The sequence below is a fragment of the Lytechinus variegatus genome, chromosome 10, assembly GCF_018143015.1.
Source record: "Lytechinus variegatus isolate NC3 chromosome 10, Lvar_3.0, whole genome shotgun sequence".
Classification (NCBI taxonomy): domain Eukaryota; kingdom Metazoa; phylum Echinodermata; class Echinoidea; order Temnopleuroida; family Toxopneustidae; genus Lytechinus; species Lytechinus variegatus.
Genome location: NC_054749.1, coordinates 27,904,929 through 27,921,168, shown reverse-complemented (window position 1 = coordinate 27,921,168; position 16,240 = coordinate 27,904,929). Strand labels below are relative to the sequence as shown.

The window sequence follows — 16,240 nt, the reverse complement described above, 5'->3', positions numbered from 1 at the left end:
CGGTATATATAGCCCCGTTGAATGGATCATTTCATCTTTCACCTTATGAAATATTCTGTCCATTGCGCTTAGAAATGATTATAATAATTCAGGATTTGTATAGCGCACGTATCCACCCTTGTAAGGTGCTCAATGCAATCCTATATCACCCCGGCTAAGCTAGTCTACCGATTCCAGTGCTCACAACGTTTTGAGGAATTGCCTCCTGCCAGTACCCATTTACCTCACCTGTGTTGAGTGCAGCACAGTGTGGGTATTAAAATTTCTTTAAGGAAAACACGTCATAGCTTGGATTCAAAACCCATGTCCCTCATATTGAAAGAAGAGGGTCTAGACCACAACGTCCCCACATAAACGTTCATTATTTGTATAATAGACTATTTAGCGCTCATATGGAGGCATTGGCACATAGCTGAGTGATTGATCGTGAAGTTGAATTCTATGATTAATTGCACTTAACCCTATCTAGGCCGGGGGGGGCCTCGGAGGCCCCCCCCTCAACGAATTGCGCGATATTTTCGCCGTGCGAAATTTTTTGACCGCGCCGCTCGCTGAGTTTTTACTTTCAAGTCTTGCGCAACTTTTGAGACCAATTTCGCGTCACCCGGGTACGTGGTTCCGGAATTACGCATCATTATGTAAGTGCATGTCAGACCGAAAATTGCTCAAAAATGTGATTTCGTGTACAAAGTCAATGCAAATTGTGTTTTCAACCAAACTTCATAAATGTATGATTATTTTTAGTTTTGCTAGTCTAAATTTATTCATGTTATTATTTTTATGATCACAGAAGAGTCCCCAACAAATTTCAATGAAAAAACAATGAAAAACAAAAGGTCAAAAAAACAAAGAAATACATAAGAAATTGCAAAAAACAATATAATACATAAGAAAATGATTTGATATCACAATTTTTTTCATGTATTCTTGCTAAGGACACCACAAAGAGTTTCTATACCAAAAATTAGTACATTTGGAGCTTTATTTAGGGAGTTAGAGGAAAAAGTATGATTTCGCATACTAATTACGCATAAATTAGCATAATCACTTAATAGTGATTCGCATGAAATAAATTACTATACAATCTTGTAGATTATATCCCAGACAACCCGCGTGCCAATTTTCGGCGCGATCGCGCGGTCGACGGCCGAGATCTTAGGGGGGGGCCTGGGAGGCCCCCCCCCGGCCATAGGAACTCCCAAAATACCCCGGCCTAGATAGGGTTAAAGGACAAGTCCACCCCAACAAAAACTTGATTTGAATAAAAAAAGAAAAATTCAACAAGCATAACACTGAAAATTTCATCAAAATCGGATGTAAAATAAGAAAGTTATGGCATTTTAAAGTTTCGCTTATTTTCAACAAAATAGTTATATGAACGAGCCAGTTACATCCAAATGAGAGAGTTGATGACATCACTCACTCACTATTTCTTTTGTATTTTATTATATAAAATACGAAATATTTTTATTTTCTTGTCATTGTCATGTGAAATGAAGTTTCATTCCTCCCTGAACACGTGGAATTCCATTATTTTAACATTTTGTGCTTCAGGCAAGGAGGTCCTAATCGTCAAAGTCGTAAAAATTGAAGCATTGTATAATTCAAACAATGCAAAACAAAAGAAATAGTGAGTGAGTGACATTATCGACTCATTTGGATGTAACTGGCTCGTTCATATAACAATTTTGTTGAAAATAACGAAAAATTTGAAATGTCATAACTTTCTCATTTTACATTCGATTTTGATGACATTTTCAGCATTGTGCTTGTCTGATTTTTCTCTATTGATATAGATCATCATTTTTCTGAGGTGGACTTGACCTTTAATGATCAATGCAATTAATCATTAGAATCAATCCTATGATCAAATGTTGAACTTTGTGTAATGGGAGATAATTCATTAATGTGGATGACTTAATCATAGTTTTGATGTAAGTGTATCATTCTTCACAACAGGCAGAGTAATGCTTGATAGTTGAGTCAGTAATGGAGTAGGTCTACAGTCTCCGGTTTCGTAATTTTTTTTTTCATTTCAGCATTTTTGATACCATATTTTGGTAAAGCATGTTGAAAAACCGCCACTACCTAAATTCGGTGGGAATTGGTCCACGGGGCTGTAGATGACCTCATGTATACATAATTAGCCCCACTGAAATAAATATATTTTGGCCTGGTTCTAAATAATACTTTAAAATTTCACAAATCAAAAATCTCAAAATCAAGGTGAAAGGTCATTTTAGGTCTGAGTGTTAATGAAATTGGAAACAAATTGTTATATTCCCCAATTTAAAAAAGATTTCAAACTTCATACCCAAAACATGATCAAAGTTCATTGACACTTGATGACATTTGACCTTGATCCTGTGAAACTCTTTAAATTTGATTTAGCAGTGGCAAATTCCAACAGTTGAATTTTATGTGGCAAAAAAAAAACTGAATGTTTTGAAGCTTTGTGGATTCGCTTGGAGTCACTTTTAGTTCGCAAGTAATTGTTGATAAAACTTTGAAGAAAAGCAATTGAAAAGTGAATTGAAATTGATATAAAAGCAAGTATTTAAGAGCTAAATTCCATTTCCTATGTCGACGTTCCACAGATCAAATTTATCACCCAAGAAGAATAACTTTTTAGATCAGATCATGAAAAACATGTTCCAAGGCAAAAAGATTTCTGTGATCCCGAAGATTTGACTTTGGTAAAGTTACTTGTGGTTTACATTCCACATTTGTATTAGTGTTTTTATAATTCAATGAAAATTTACCCTCTTGAAAATCTCCACATTAGTTTATGTACACCCTAAACTAAAGCAAAAATGTTTCGAAGTTCTGCATACTACTACCCCGGCTTTAGCACTGCTACCCTGATCGGGCACATCAAGCATTCAAGGAATTCCTTCCTTCCAGGTACCCATTTACTACACCTGGGTGGAGAGTGGCAAATTTAGATCAATGCCTTGCCAAAGAATGCGAGTGCTGTGATTGGATTCGAACCCCAGACCTTGTGGTTCGAAGTCCAGTGACCTATCCACTGAGCCACGGTACTTTTCCAAATACAATAAGTACAATAACTAAATACAAAAAATCAAACACGACACACAATGGCTGGTCTACTAGTATTTATTTTATTATGAAGATTATAATCCACTTCATTAAATGTTTTTCAATGCCACTTGTGTTTCAAGGGTCCATTTCATTCAGGTATAATTTTTATGAATTTTTGAGTGATGATGATAGTGATGAAGATGGTAATGATAATGTTGTTGATGGTGGTGATGATAATGGTGATGATGATAGCGATGGTGGGGATGAAGATGGTGAAGTTGACTATAAAGATAATGGTGGAGACATTAGGGTCATGGTGTGATAGTGATGAAGATGACAATTTTTAATGGTAATTCTAATGATAATGCAGAGTGGTCTTGGTGATGAAATGATGATTATGTGCTAATCATGGTGGTTGTGGTGATAAAAGTGAATTTTCACAATTGCGACAAGGATAGATTTTACAACATAGAAAATGTATTGTCAAAAGCCCTTCACGACAAAGTCTGTCAAATATCCGTGATTCAAAACGGCAGTTATGTCCTGCGTCAGCTCAGAATCTTACGATGGTCAGCTATCCTGCTTCACTAATTTGCGACAAAGACCTCAGCTGTCAATTGTGATTGGACTGACAGTTGCAATAGATTTTCTATGTTGTAAAATCCATCCCCATCGCAGTTGCGAAACTCAATATACAGTAAGTTTTGATGATGGCGACGCTGATGTGAATATATTTATAATACTAATGAAAAAAATAACTACAATAACAGTGATGATAATGAAAGTGATAACAAGGATAATAATAAACAATGTTCATAGAGCTTAAAGCAAGTAGAACCGCAGGAGATACAAAGGGACAGAATGTACCTGTATGAAAATATAAAATACGATATATATAAATGTCAAACACAATTTCAGAATTTTATTCTGAAATCAATGAATAACACCAAGTAAAAAAATTGTTGATGGGAAGAAGCAATGATACAGCAAAATATATATAATGTCCAATTACTATGATTATAAAACTCAAAAGAAATAACACACAACAAATGTGTATACTATGCTATATTTCATACAAAGATCAAATGCAATATATTTACACATTTTATGGCACCATAATCATAAAAAAGGCATAGCAAACAATGCATTCACACAATTCATAAACACTTGATCAATCTACAAATATTTCTTATCAAAAGGGAGGTTCAATCCATGTACAGAAAATATGACTAACGAAACTAAAAAAACATGCTCTACACTTCAAACTATGTTAATTAATCCAATGTCAACTGTCAGATAATAAACTTGTTGGGGTGACAAGATATTTTAAATAAATTTGGTAAAAATCTCTAAATTTTGACTTGCACTTTGGATTGGTTTCGTTCTGTCCTAAGATAAAAACAATTATTACCTAATTTAAAGTTGTGAGTGATTTTCCTAGTTTGCTGTGCAAACTCTACTCGATGAATGTTGTCTGAATATACAGCCTAAAGTTCCTGACAATGACCTTCATACAGAAGGTCTCTCACTAGTCTGCTATGCAGACTCTGAATGGCTCGTGAGGTGGGATCTGCTACTGGTTTGCGAAGCAAACCAGCCTGAAAGGGCGAGCGAAGCGATTCTGCAGCCTCAGTAGACCTAGTCTGCTATGCAGACTCGTTGAATCAGCTGAGGTACACACACTGCAGATGTGGGTCTACATTTGTAGACTAGTCTCTCACAGCAGGTTGAATTTGTGCTAGTCTTGTGTGAAGACCCATCTGTTGATTAAAGCTTCAATCAGGGTCACTGGTAATGGACAAATGATTAGGTATGGTATATGCTGTTCTTTCAGGGTCTCCCTCAAAGATGTTAAACTTCAGTGTTTAAAGCCTGTGTATAGCTTTGGTAAAGGGTCAATAATGTGATTGATAATCGAATATCATCTAATATGAGTCTTACTGAAGCATAGAGACCGTTAGATATTTTTCCAACTGCACTTCTCTGAGAAAATTTCAAATATTCAAATCTTGGATATATAGCGCCCTCTCTCAGCGATGCTTGTTTTGAATTTAAAAAATGGGCATTCAAGCACTTATCTTATAAATTTAGTGATTAGATATCCAAAAGTTACAGACAAAGAACATATCTTGAAAGTTTTTAGCCCATTCCATGATTTGGAATAGGATTTCATTGAAAGACAAAGAACACACAGATATTTTAATTTGATCGGGTGACCCGATCAAGTTAAATTTCCATGTAAAATCGCAAAATTTATCCTGTAAAACACATTTTCATTTCATATCATCCACATCATAACTGTTATAGGGCATATCCATTCATATTAGCTAGCAATGAATTGGAATAGTGATAGGTGCATTTTGGTGGATTTCCCAAAACTATACACAAGCTTTAATCCAGCCACCATTGATAGATAAAAACGCAAATATACAAAGGGTCATAAGTCTGTTATTCACAACATAAAGTCAATTGATATTCAAAGAATGACTGATTGCATTGGTCAATATGTACATGTACACTAAATAAGTAAGCCTTGTGTTTTATCAAGACCATATGCTCCATTGGAAAAAAACCTACATTACATTCTGAATCTTTGTTGACATTTTTTTGTCAACACTTACATTAAGGACAATATCGCCTTATATGATATTACAGTTGGTGAAAAGTGCATACCCAATTCGTGCAGTCTTTACAAGTACTTGGAAGTTGCATCGACGTATATTTGGGTAGTAACAAATAGAATGGAAAGGAAGACTGAAAACATTGCACTAATCCCATTCTATGTTATCATTCAATAAATTATTTGATACTTACCCATGATTTATACTGAAATATGCCTTTTTTTATTACCCAGGTTAAAAAAATGAATTTAAATACAATACTAATATACAATATAAGTTTTCAAACTATATGAATTTATGCAAAGCTCATTGTACAAAAGTAGTCTGAAGTTTTATAGAATGCTAATTGTCTTCTTTGATTTAAACATTCAATACACCCTGCAATCTTGCATAATTCAACCTTCTAAAAGGTAAAATATCTGCCCAAGTCAAAGCAATTTGTTTAAAACCAGAATATACAAAACATGCAATATACCTGTCATAAGTAAAAAGAATTTCTGTAGTCCCAAAGATTAGACTAAGGGAAAAAAAAATGCACCAGTACATTTTGTTTCTAGTGAGGAAAAACAAATCACTATTGCTGTGCTTTGAGTGTAACAACTGTTTTAGTCAGTTGTTAACACTCTCCAAGCACACAATCAGGCTTCATATAATAATATAGTACAAGACAATCATTTTTTTTCTTTTACTTGCTTAATAGTCACTAATATCTGATATAAATATTGTAAATTCATAGAAAATTTGGCACTCCTAAATGGGTAATAGAATACGTAACAATAGATTTTCAATCCCAGTAATCTTCATTCCTCCTTTATCTACATGTATTTCAAGATATTTCCTCCGCATTTGTTTGCTTTGTACATTAAATCTCCTTTACCCCTAACATTTCTGGCAGGGTGAGGGTTATCGGCTTTCCTGGCCCAACTTTAACATTTTTTAGCGATTCATCCGCTGTGCACATTTAAAAAAAAACACTAATTTTCAAGTCTTATGCAACTCTCAAGTCCAAGTTTGCGATAAGTGTCAGGCCCAATATGGCTTAGAAACATGAGTTTGTGTAAAAAGTCAATACAAAATGTGTTTTCAGATAAAATTCATAAATGAGTGATAATTTATACTGTCATTGACAACAGTCATTTAATTCGATTCTATTTATGGCTGAAATAATGTCACAGACATCTTTTGTTAAAAAACAAAAACAATAAAAAAATATAACAAAGAAATATTACATTAGAAAAACTTAAATGAAATATAAAATACATATGAAATCAACTTTGTTACCAAAATATTTTCATTTATAAATGCTTTGAACGCAAAAAAGTGTATTTTCAATAATAATTAATTTTCTTGGACCTTTCTTAAATGAATTAGACTAGACAAAATCAACAAAGTAAGATTTCACAAATCAATTAATATGAATTAAGTGCAATTTACCTATGCAACTGCATTATCATTCTCTACCTTCGTAATTTTTTTTCAATGCAATCGCACGATCCACAGCAGAGATCTTGAGGGGCATAATCCCCCCAGAAATTTAAGCTCGCAAAATAGCCCAGGTAAGTTATGGGAGAAATACAATGTACAACATCTCCTGGTCTTGAGAGAGTTTTTCATGAATTGATTTATTTGCGTTTTTTCCAGGCAAATATCTAAAATTGATTCTAAGTAGCAAAGGGGAAATTATGATCAATGACTACATATTTCATGAAACACTCCCCCATTACCTGAAATATAAATATAATCAGAAATTATTTCTACATACTATTTATCAAATACAAAGCACCTGATTCTCACAATTCCTCAAAATGGGAATCGGATGTCATTCTTCATTTAACATTTCTTGCCTGAAAACGGTTTCAGTGAATTTTGTCAAATAACTAAGTAATATTTAATGTTGCCAAATTGGAGAAGATCTAGTGATCAAATCGACCAATACATGAAGTCCATAAAGGGTTTTTAATAAAGTAGATTCTGCAGAGGCACTGTGTAAGGCGTAGATCCAAATGGAGTTTTCTTCTTTGTAACCAGTTCAAGCTCTTGAAAATCTTGTAACCTAACAACATCCTTATCTTTCCGGATGATGGTGTTTGGCAACTTCCGGATCTTCAAAATATTGGAGGGCTCCACCTGGAGTTCTTCGCAGCACAGTTCAACAAGATTCTCAAATGTGAGAGCGTTTCTTGGAAGTTCGACTTCGATGAAGTCACGCTCGGCCGACTCTGCTTCTCTGATTTTCAGTACTAGCTCTGTAAATAATAAGTATAGACAATAAATCAATTAGCAATGCTTAATAAATCATCTATGATATCTTGTTACAAAATATATGAGGTGTGTTTAAATGCATGATTCTGAAAATGAAACTTTATTTTTAAAAACAATTTGGGGAGCGAAGTCCGCTTCAGTCAACCTTTAATATTAAAAGCTGAAAGACGCTTATCATGGCCTGGAAAACATGTGTTATTACATCTTCTGTCTTTTCTGGGCCAAATTACGCCCAAGTCTACAGATTATTGAAGGCCAAAGCGATGTTACTTTAAATGTAGATTCTACTGTGGTTCCTTTGCCTCCTAAAAAAAATCCTTCTAGAACTGGACTTATAAGCACAGCAAAAAGTAGGGCAAGACAATATGAATTTTACTTAAAACAGAAAACTTGTAATAAGAACCCATGAATCAAGTTATTTTGAAATGAATTTATCTTTGTGACACCAGTAGTACTGCTGATGTACAGACAAGCAGAAAGACAACGAGTAATTTAAAGTGTGGTCAGGTGTTTATTAACTGGTGTGGATGTTGGGGTAATCAATACTAGCGACAGCATAAACCGTTTAAACAAGAAGAATACTGGTATTGACATCACAAAGTTTTGTAGTTGGATCTAGTGTGACTAGTACAATTTCTGTATCAATTACTCTTCCTCTGGTGTACGTTAGAGCAGAGTCCTACCTCCTGATAATATTTTGTGACCAGCCACTCCCAACAAACCAACAATAAGTCTCCAAACATGAATTTATAGATTTTTATAGAGTTTGAAAAAGCACATCCAATTAAGCTTTAAAATGATAACTAGTCACCATTGAGCAACAATAACCTGCACAAGAACTCGATTGAATGCAGGAAAACAGTGAACGAGGGCTTCACAAAATCAGGAGAAAACAAACTTTGAAGGTCAGCTTTCACTCACGCATTAGATGTGCACACTGTACAATCTCACTGAAACTGCCAAGCAGTCTGTGAAAACTGTTGTCAAAGAAACTCTTGTATCTTTAATTTAACTTTACAACTTGCAATTTTGACAGTATAAATTATTTTGGGGGCTTTTTGAAGACAAAATTACTGATTTAGCTATTTACAGAGAACCTTTCCAGGTGACTATTTGTTGGTTTTGGGGCGGCTGGTCACATTTATGCTCTCATCATTAACAAAAAAGTCATAATATGGATTCCCCTTGGGATTCAAGAAAAAGTTTCATGGTATCACATCACAGATTGTTTGATGGCTACATGTTTGTAAAAATATATTTTGTACACCAATTTTCTACATAATTCTGTGAAGAACATCACTCATTTTTCACCCCAGTACCCCTTAATTTGAGGAAGTAAATAAATGTTTAACTTACCATCTCCATACATTGGTACAGTCTGCTCTGGAGGGTGCCCATTGATGTTTCCTTGGTAACTTGTTGACCTCTGATCTCTTGTTCGTCCATGTGGAAAGGGTGGGTTCATCAGGTAATTTGGTGTGAAAGGAAGGGCCTCCTTCTCTACTGTTACAGATGTTCCTGCACATCATACATGTATATATGTATAATAAAGAAGTTATACTATACTAAAGTCATGATATGGACTTTTTAATTGGCAAGTTCACTAGTGATTTAATATGAAGTACACATGAATTGTGTTCAAGGCAGCATACACAATACATGAGGAAGACAGGTGATTTTGCCATCATGGCAGCCAAACTTGCCCCTAAAATTTGCAAAATGGAATGCTTCACGGCAAAAGGTGTCCTAATGTACGTACATGTATGTATGCCACAAAAACAGTGAAGAAATCATTATTCTACCTGCAGATAGCAGAAGTATGCTCTTAAATCGTAATTGCTCATTGAACGAGTAAGCCTCGAAATGAAATAAATCCCCCCCCCCCACAAGTTCAGCAACTGGCCAAATGTGGCAAAAAGGTAGAAAATTAAACATTCAAATTATCATCTCCTACCCTGGTTTAAAATACAAAGTCAGTGTAATGAAGCACAATGACACACCATCAGGGAAGATTGTTAAAATATGAGGAGGATGGTGATGATGAGGATGACGGTGATGATGATGAGGACGGTGATGATGAAAATGATTATTGTTAAATCATAGTATGCAGTATCTATGGGCCTCTATGTGCCTATATTTTAGGCCTTAAATTCCATCATACATGATGAGCACCTGATGCTTGTGCAAATTGTGTGCTTGTATCAAGTTTTCATTTATATCATGTCTGAACAGTGGTTTCACCCTGACAGAAAATGGGGTAATAAAGGCAAGTCTTACCGATCCCAGATATGTTCCCAATCATCTTTTTAACTTCTTCACTATCCGTCATCTGAACAGGGAGTTCCCCTTTGTGGTTGCTTATTGACGGGTCAGCACCCCGCCCCAAAAGAAAGTTGACAATAGTAGGATGCCCTCGCTTGCTGGCCCAGTGAAGAGCAGTCCTTGTAAAAAAAAGATTTACAAACTGTTTAAATGAGAGGCTCATCATGAAAGAGAAGGAATTGAAATGAACTGAAATCATAAAACATCAATATTTGTTTACATCCATGTCATGTACACAAGAACATCAGGGGGGGGGGGGGCTGTACCCCCTTTTTCGAACTAATTGAACTTGCTGACAAATAGATGTTCAGTGGAAATTGCTCTCTGTAAGTCATGATTGTCTTTTGTTTGGGGGTCATAGTTTTTCTGGGCAATTCCGTATGGGAGAGGGTAAAAACAGTAAAATTCCAAATTAATAATATGCATCTGAATGTGAATGTCCTTTTTACACAAAACCTTATATTTTAAGGAACTGAAAACCTTTTTCAAATATCTGTTACGGTTTTTGCGGAGCAATCTTTTGAATTTGATGACCATTTTCAATTAGAGAACATTTTTTTTACATTATTTTGGATAAATTAGATAACTAAAAAAATATTTTACAATTTTGGTTCAAAATCATCTAATGTTGTGTGTGAAGGTGTAATAATTACCAGTAGTAAATGTCTTTATCATGGGTATTTTCAAATTTCTCAGAGAAAATTTTGCAATCTACTACAAAAACGGATGTAATTCCGTTACCATGAAACTGAAAAGTTTTTCCTATAAACTAAATACTTGCTTGAATTTCATATAATTCTGAATTCTCTGATTTCATGTGACTTGCTAAAGACTGAGCAACATTTTTTTGAAATATCATTTCTAATTCTGCTGTAACTGTGGTAACGGAATTACATGGTAACGGAATTACCATTATCATATCTTTAAAGGGGTGTGCGTTAGCCAATTTTGTTCCAATGGCATGTTGATATCTTAGCTGTAGATCACAGTTATAAACATTAAAAGCCTTCTGATTAGTAATTACACTCCAAATCAGGATGAAATTATACAATTACTTGACAACAAGTCCCATTCAATATGGCCTGAGTATAACATTCAGAAAAAGGGCAAGATAATGTACATTAGCATCAATAAAGTATATTGATGGAGCATACAATGTAGGTGAATGCCTTACAAAGGATTAATGGGCAATCAATTCTTGGGGAGGAGTAGAAAAATGATTATGCAGGATGATCTTAACAAAATTCTCATTCAGATTGATTTTGCAAAAGTCATTGCCAAATACCAGTTCTAATGAGATCCAAAATACTGGACGCACAATCACGAAGTGACCATGTTCACTGTGTGTGCCTTGGAAAAGAATGGCATTCCTTTTTTTTTGTAATTGCCTCTGATCAATTCACCCTCAACAGACTTAATGAACTTTTCAGTAAAAGAAATTCCGGGACGGCTGGGAGTATTTCTCTGCTTCAAAGAAATGGGTATAGTTTTCAGAAGGGACCGCCTACTAATTTAAGCGATATCTTCTGTGTAACTGTCCTTGCAACGGAAGATTGGATATTCTTTGCAACAAGCCATGGTGAGGGACCAGACTCTGGCATTGATTGGCGAACAGTGTAGCGAGCAGTAAAAAGTAATGAGTGGAAAAGATTGAAGTGAGATCCATAATTTACAGATGTTACAAGAATCACATGCCAAAAAATCATACTAAATCTTTATACAAATGACTTTTCCAAAAGTAAGGTGGATTTGACAGATATTCAAGGTGCCTTAAGTAGCACCAAACCAATAATGTGCTCCACCCCTACATGTATGCAATGGATGCTCAGAAACATGCAAAGTCAGCATCATCCAATAATCACTGCTTCACGGATAAAGTGAGTAACGACGATGACCCTTCAAGTGAGGATGATACACAGAATGTGAACACTTCTCTAAGGAGAGGATGGTGATAATATTGAGACCAACAAAGTCATTAATAACAAAACATCTGAGAACAGCAACATAACTCAGTTTGAAATGGGTAGAAATGTATGTACAGCATTCTGCTGTGAGAGAAATGTTAAGAGACAGTGGTAGTATTCTCATATACATTCTGATATAAAATGAAATATTTTATCTCTATTAAAATAAGTGATATAAAATCACCTAAAATTCGTTCCGAAATGGTATTCCAATAACCATTTTGTCTTTGTTTTATCTCTGTGACACAAACCTATTTTTGAACCAATTTGTAATGAGAAAGGCTGTTTTTTGTAGCACTCATCTCATTCAACCAATTAAAAGCCTTTCTGCCATGAGTTTTGGCAAATGAGTGAGATGGCATTAAATCAAATTCTGTGCATACAGGGATTTAATTGAAAAAAAAATGAACAAAAATATGAAGTCAATATCATATCATTTTGTACTTCATTTCATTTCATAAACAACATTAGTCAATAAAATTATTTGAAATATTTCTTTAATCTACAAGAATAATGTTAGAGTAGTACTCTAATGATTAAATGATTTATCATTTTCCTTTATTCTTATTTCAAAGTCTTGAGCGAATTGACCTAGAAATATTGCTGAAATTGAAAATGTATAGAGAGAATACATGTAGCCTCCACCTTATTTGCAGTTCTTTTTTTTTCTTCAAAGGAAATTTGGTGCAGGCACATCATCTGTGATGCAATGATTGGATACGCGATAAACATGTCTATATCCTAGGCACTGCTTTGTCACATATCTTTAGAGACGGAAGATAAAAATGCATCTCGGATAAATTTTCATATTTTATAAAAAAGATAAAAATTTAATATAATAAAAAAAAATCATGGCCCAAGAAAACCAACTAATTTCATGAATATGACATAAGATCATCAAATCACTGCAGTTTCTTAGGGTCACATTTGGGAAATACATCTGTCAGGAAGATGTCCGATATTGACTTTATACTCAGATCTGCTATAATTGCAGTCCTCAGTGAGCTACATATAGACAGAAAATGAATCCTTACCTTTAAAAAAAATTAGATCGGTGCACTGATTATGAACCAATTTGTTGCTTAGTTGTCCTGAACATTTTTTCAAGATGTAAATGTCAACACTATTTTCATGAGGTTTCAGCATTGTTTCTTGTTTTCAAATCATTTATTGAACAACCAAATAGAAAGTTTTCAGTTTAACTGTTTTAAGATAAATAAGATGCCAATTGTATGTGAAACTATGTTTCTTTTGAGTATTCAAATACTTTAGAATATCTTACACTATCATCTACACAAATCTTTGACTAAATATGCAGATCTGATAACATGCTGTCCTCAGTTTTTGTAAAATTCCAAATGTGTATACGTATGGCTGTAGTCCATGTAATTCCGTTACCATGATTACTTGTGATGATTTTTGGCCTTTACATAATTCTTTCCATCTGTACAGGTGGCAAAAAGTGGCTAGTAAGTCCTAATACCCCTGAAATTAAAAATGAACTAAAATTTAATTACCACTGATCCCTAATATTTTGTAAAATCATGTTTATTCACGGTAGAGCCACCTATTACGTACTATATACTTATATTTTATTTAATATTAGAGACGTGAAGTACTTAGATTGTGTTAAGTATTAGAGAAGAATGTATAAACAAGCTTTATTGAGGCATTTCACCAGTCCTAAATGCCTAAAAATATAATTTTCCTTCCCAAATGTCAGAGGCGTAATTCCGTTACCATTATGTGTAATTCCGTTACCATGTACTTGCCCTAAAGAAAGACCAATCATCAAAATTTGTTGATGATATTTGTGAATAAATTACTTTCAAAATAAAGTTGACATTATAATGAACTGAATCAGACATTAACTTGGAGCTAGTGTGTTGTAGATTTCAGAGAAACTTTTACTAAACTTTGGGTTGCAAAATGACTCATTTCTCTGGTAATTCCGTTACCATAGCACATATCCGTCATACACATCTGAACGTGTGAGGGGTTTTCTAAAAATCTTGGTTCAGTATATAGCACTAGTGGCCATGCATAGTATTAGGTTCAGAAAATTTGAAAATATTGAGATATCTGGATTCTGTGAGCTAAAATAACAGCAAAATTTCTCTGATTTGTAATTCCGTTACCATGGAATTGCCCTTCTCCATTCTGGCCTTATTTATTCTGGATCTGCCTCTGTATTTTAAAACTTCAATCCAACTCCAACTGATTCTTAATAAGAACAAGAGAGGCAGGGACTAAATGTCACAATCAACTTCATCTGTCATTCCAGTATGCCTACATGTACAGCTTCCTTTGTGAATCAGCTGCCGAAGGAACGTAACATTTACCAAATACCACATCAAGAACATCAAGAGAAGGAACATTAAACATACAATTATCAGAAGGTACATTATCTCAAAAATGCAAACTTGCATTTTTAAGATATTTACATGATAAATGTTCCTTCTCTTGTAGACAGGAATAAATTGTTTCTGGGAATTTATTTCATCATTTCTGACCTTTTACAATTACCCCCGGTGGAGCCAATGTACAATGTAGTTCAGCGGAACAACCAATGAACAGAGACTGAAGATTTGATCTATTTCACTTCATGCTTCTTGGTAAATGATCTTAACAAAAGTTGTATTTTGCGATCTCATATAGTCACAGGCCTACACCACCCTGTTGAGAACACTAAATAAAAAGAGTAGGCTTAATCAACTCACAGATGCAGACAGTGAGATATTTTAAATATAACATTATCAATTTTCTCCATGTTATCAGACATGAGGTACCAGATAAAAGAGAATATAAGTCAATTACTCTACTGGCAGTGTTGTATCCTCGGAGCCAGAATTTTAATTTTTGCAAGAATTTCAGATTTCAATCAAATCAATTTACATATGTCCAACATAAATTTTGGCAGCAGATTCATAACTTCTCTGTTTTACTGATGTCTATCTCGGCCTTGGGTTAAAGACTCTAATTTTGGAATAACTTAAAAAGAAAAAAAAAAGCTTAAACAATTGGACCCTATGTTTATATTCTACATGTAGGGTATTTGATTTCTGAAATTTTATCAAAGACACACATTCACTGATTTCAGGCTTTTTACAACTTACAAATCCTCACCAGCACCAAATTGCGTCTAATGACATGAAAATCAAATGAGGTTAATTTTACAAATCAGCCAACAGATTGCTTTAAAAAGAAAATGTCATAGATTATGAACAGTCCCTACTCACTCATACTTTAAAAATTTTCTTTGTTTGTTAAAATAAAAGACATGCAGAAATAAGTTAATGCTCATTCATCAAATTTGTTAAAAGCAGATGCAGATCCATCTGAGAACCTGCCTGAAAAACTTTGATGGGCGAAAAAATGTAAACTTTACAGGATGTGTCCGCAACTTCCGCCCCCCCCCCCCCCCTTCCTCCTGGATTTGTATCTGAAATGAATATGTTCAATCATTATCATGACAGTAAACCACAGGCACAATTCCTTTCTGACTGAGATCTGAGACTGTGTAAGTTTTCACAAATGAACTAGCTCACCATCCATTCATTTTGTTTTGAGAATTAATGTCTGCTCCCTGGCACAAGCATTCCTCAATTCCATCTTGATCTCCAATACTGGCAGATTCTCTTAGCTTTTCTTCAACTACTTTTAGTCCATCCATTTCGTGAGTAGGTCTATAAAGTCTAACTGTAGACTGCACAACGAAACTAGCTGCGAACGGTTAATGGATTACAGCAGCATAAACTCCCCACAACTCCGGCCAGCACTGTCCCTCCGTCTCTGTTGACGACCCGCTGTTCCAGTCGACACGTCACAAGTAACACGTCACCGTTTTCGGCACCGTTATCTGAAATCAAACTAATCGTTGGTGAGTTATGGATCACAAGATTTCAGTGGCGAGTCCTTTAGAATTGAACACAATTAAAAGGGTACAAAAAATCCTCAGTTTAGCCGACAAGTATTAATTAAGAATCGCCGATGTCCAGGCCATGTACCACGAAGCCACTCATTACCTAC

The 16,240-nt window shown here is 34.7% G+C and overlaps 1 protein-coding gene across 1 annotated transcript; it reads right to left on the bottom strand.

The window, feature by feature from the left end:
- Window positions 1–6,966: 6,966 nt before the first annotated feature.
- LOC121422712 (ankyrin repeat domain-containing protein 40-like) lies at window positions 6,967–16,225 on the bottom strand. Its single transcript, XM_041617885.1, has 4 exons — window positions 15,760–16,225; window positions 10,203–10,366; window positions 9,282–9,443; window positions 6,967–7,909 (listed from the first exon to the last, which is right to left on the bottom strand). Exons 1-4 carry the CDS (start codon window positions 15,882–15,884, stop codon window positions 7,620–7,622), a joined length of 741 nt encoding a protein of 246 aa, XP_041473819.1. The 5' UTR covers window positions 15,885–16,225; the 3' UTR covers window positions 6,967–7,619.
- Between the last annotated feature and the right edge of the window lie 15 nt (window positions 16,226–16,240).

Bases quoted from the DNA above. Each gene is read 5' to 3' on its own strand.
- LOC121422712 (XM_041617885.1), bottom strand. From the start codon at position 15,884: ATGGATGGACTAAAAGTAGTTGAAGAAAAGCTAAGAGAATCTGCCAGT. The intron at 10,367-15,759 runs GTGAGCTAGTTC...TTTTTTTACAAG, and splicing joins CAAAACAAAATGAATGGATG to GACTGCTCTTCACTGGGCCA. The intron at 7,910-9,281 runs GTAAGTTAAACA...TATTATTTACAG, and splicing joins TGTACCAATGTATGGAGATG to AGCTAGTACTGAAAATCAGA.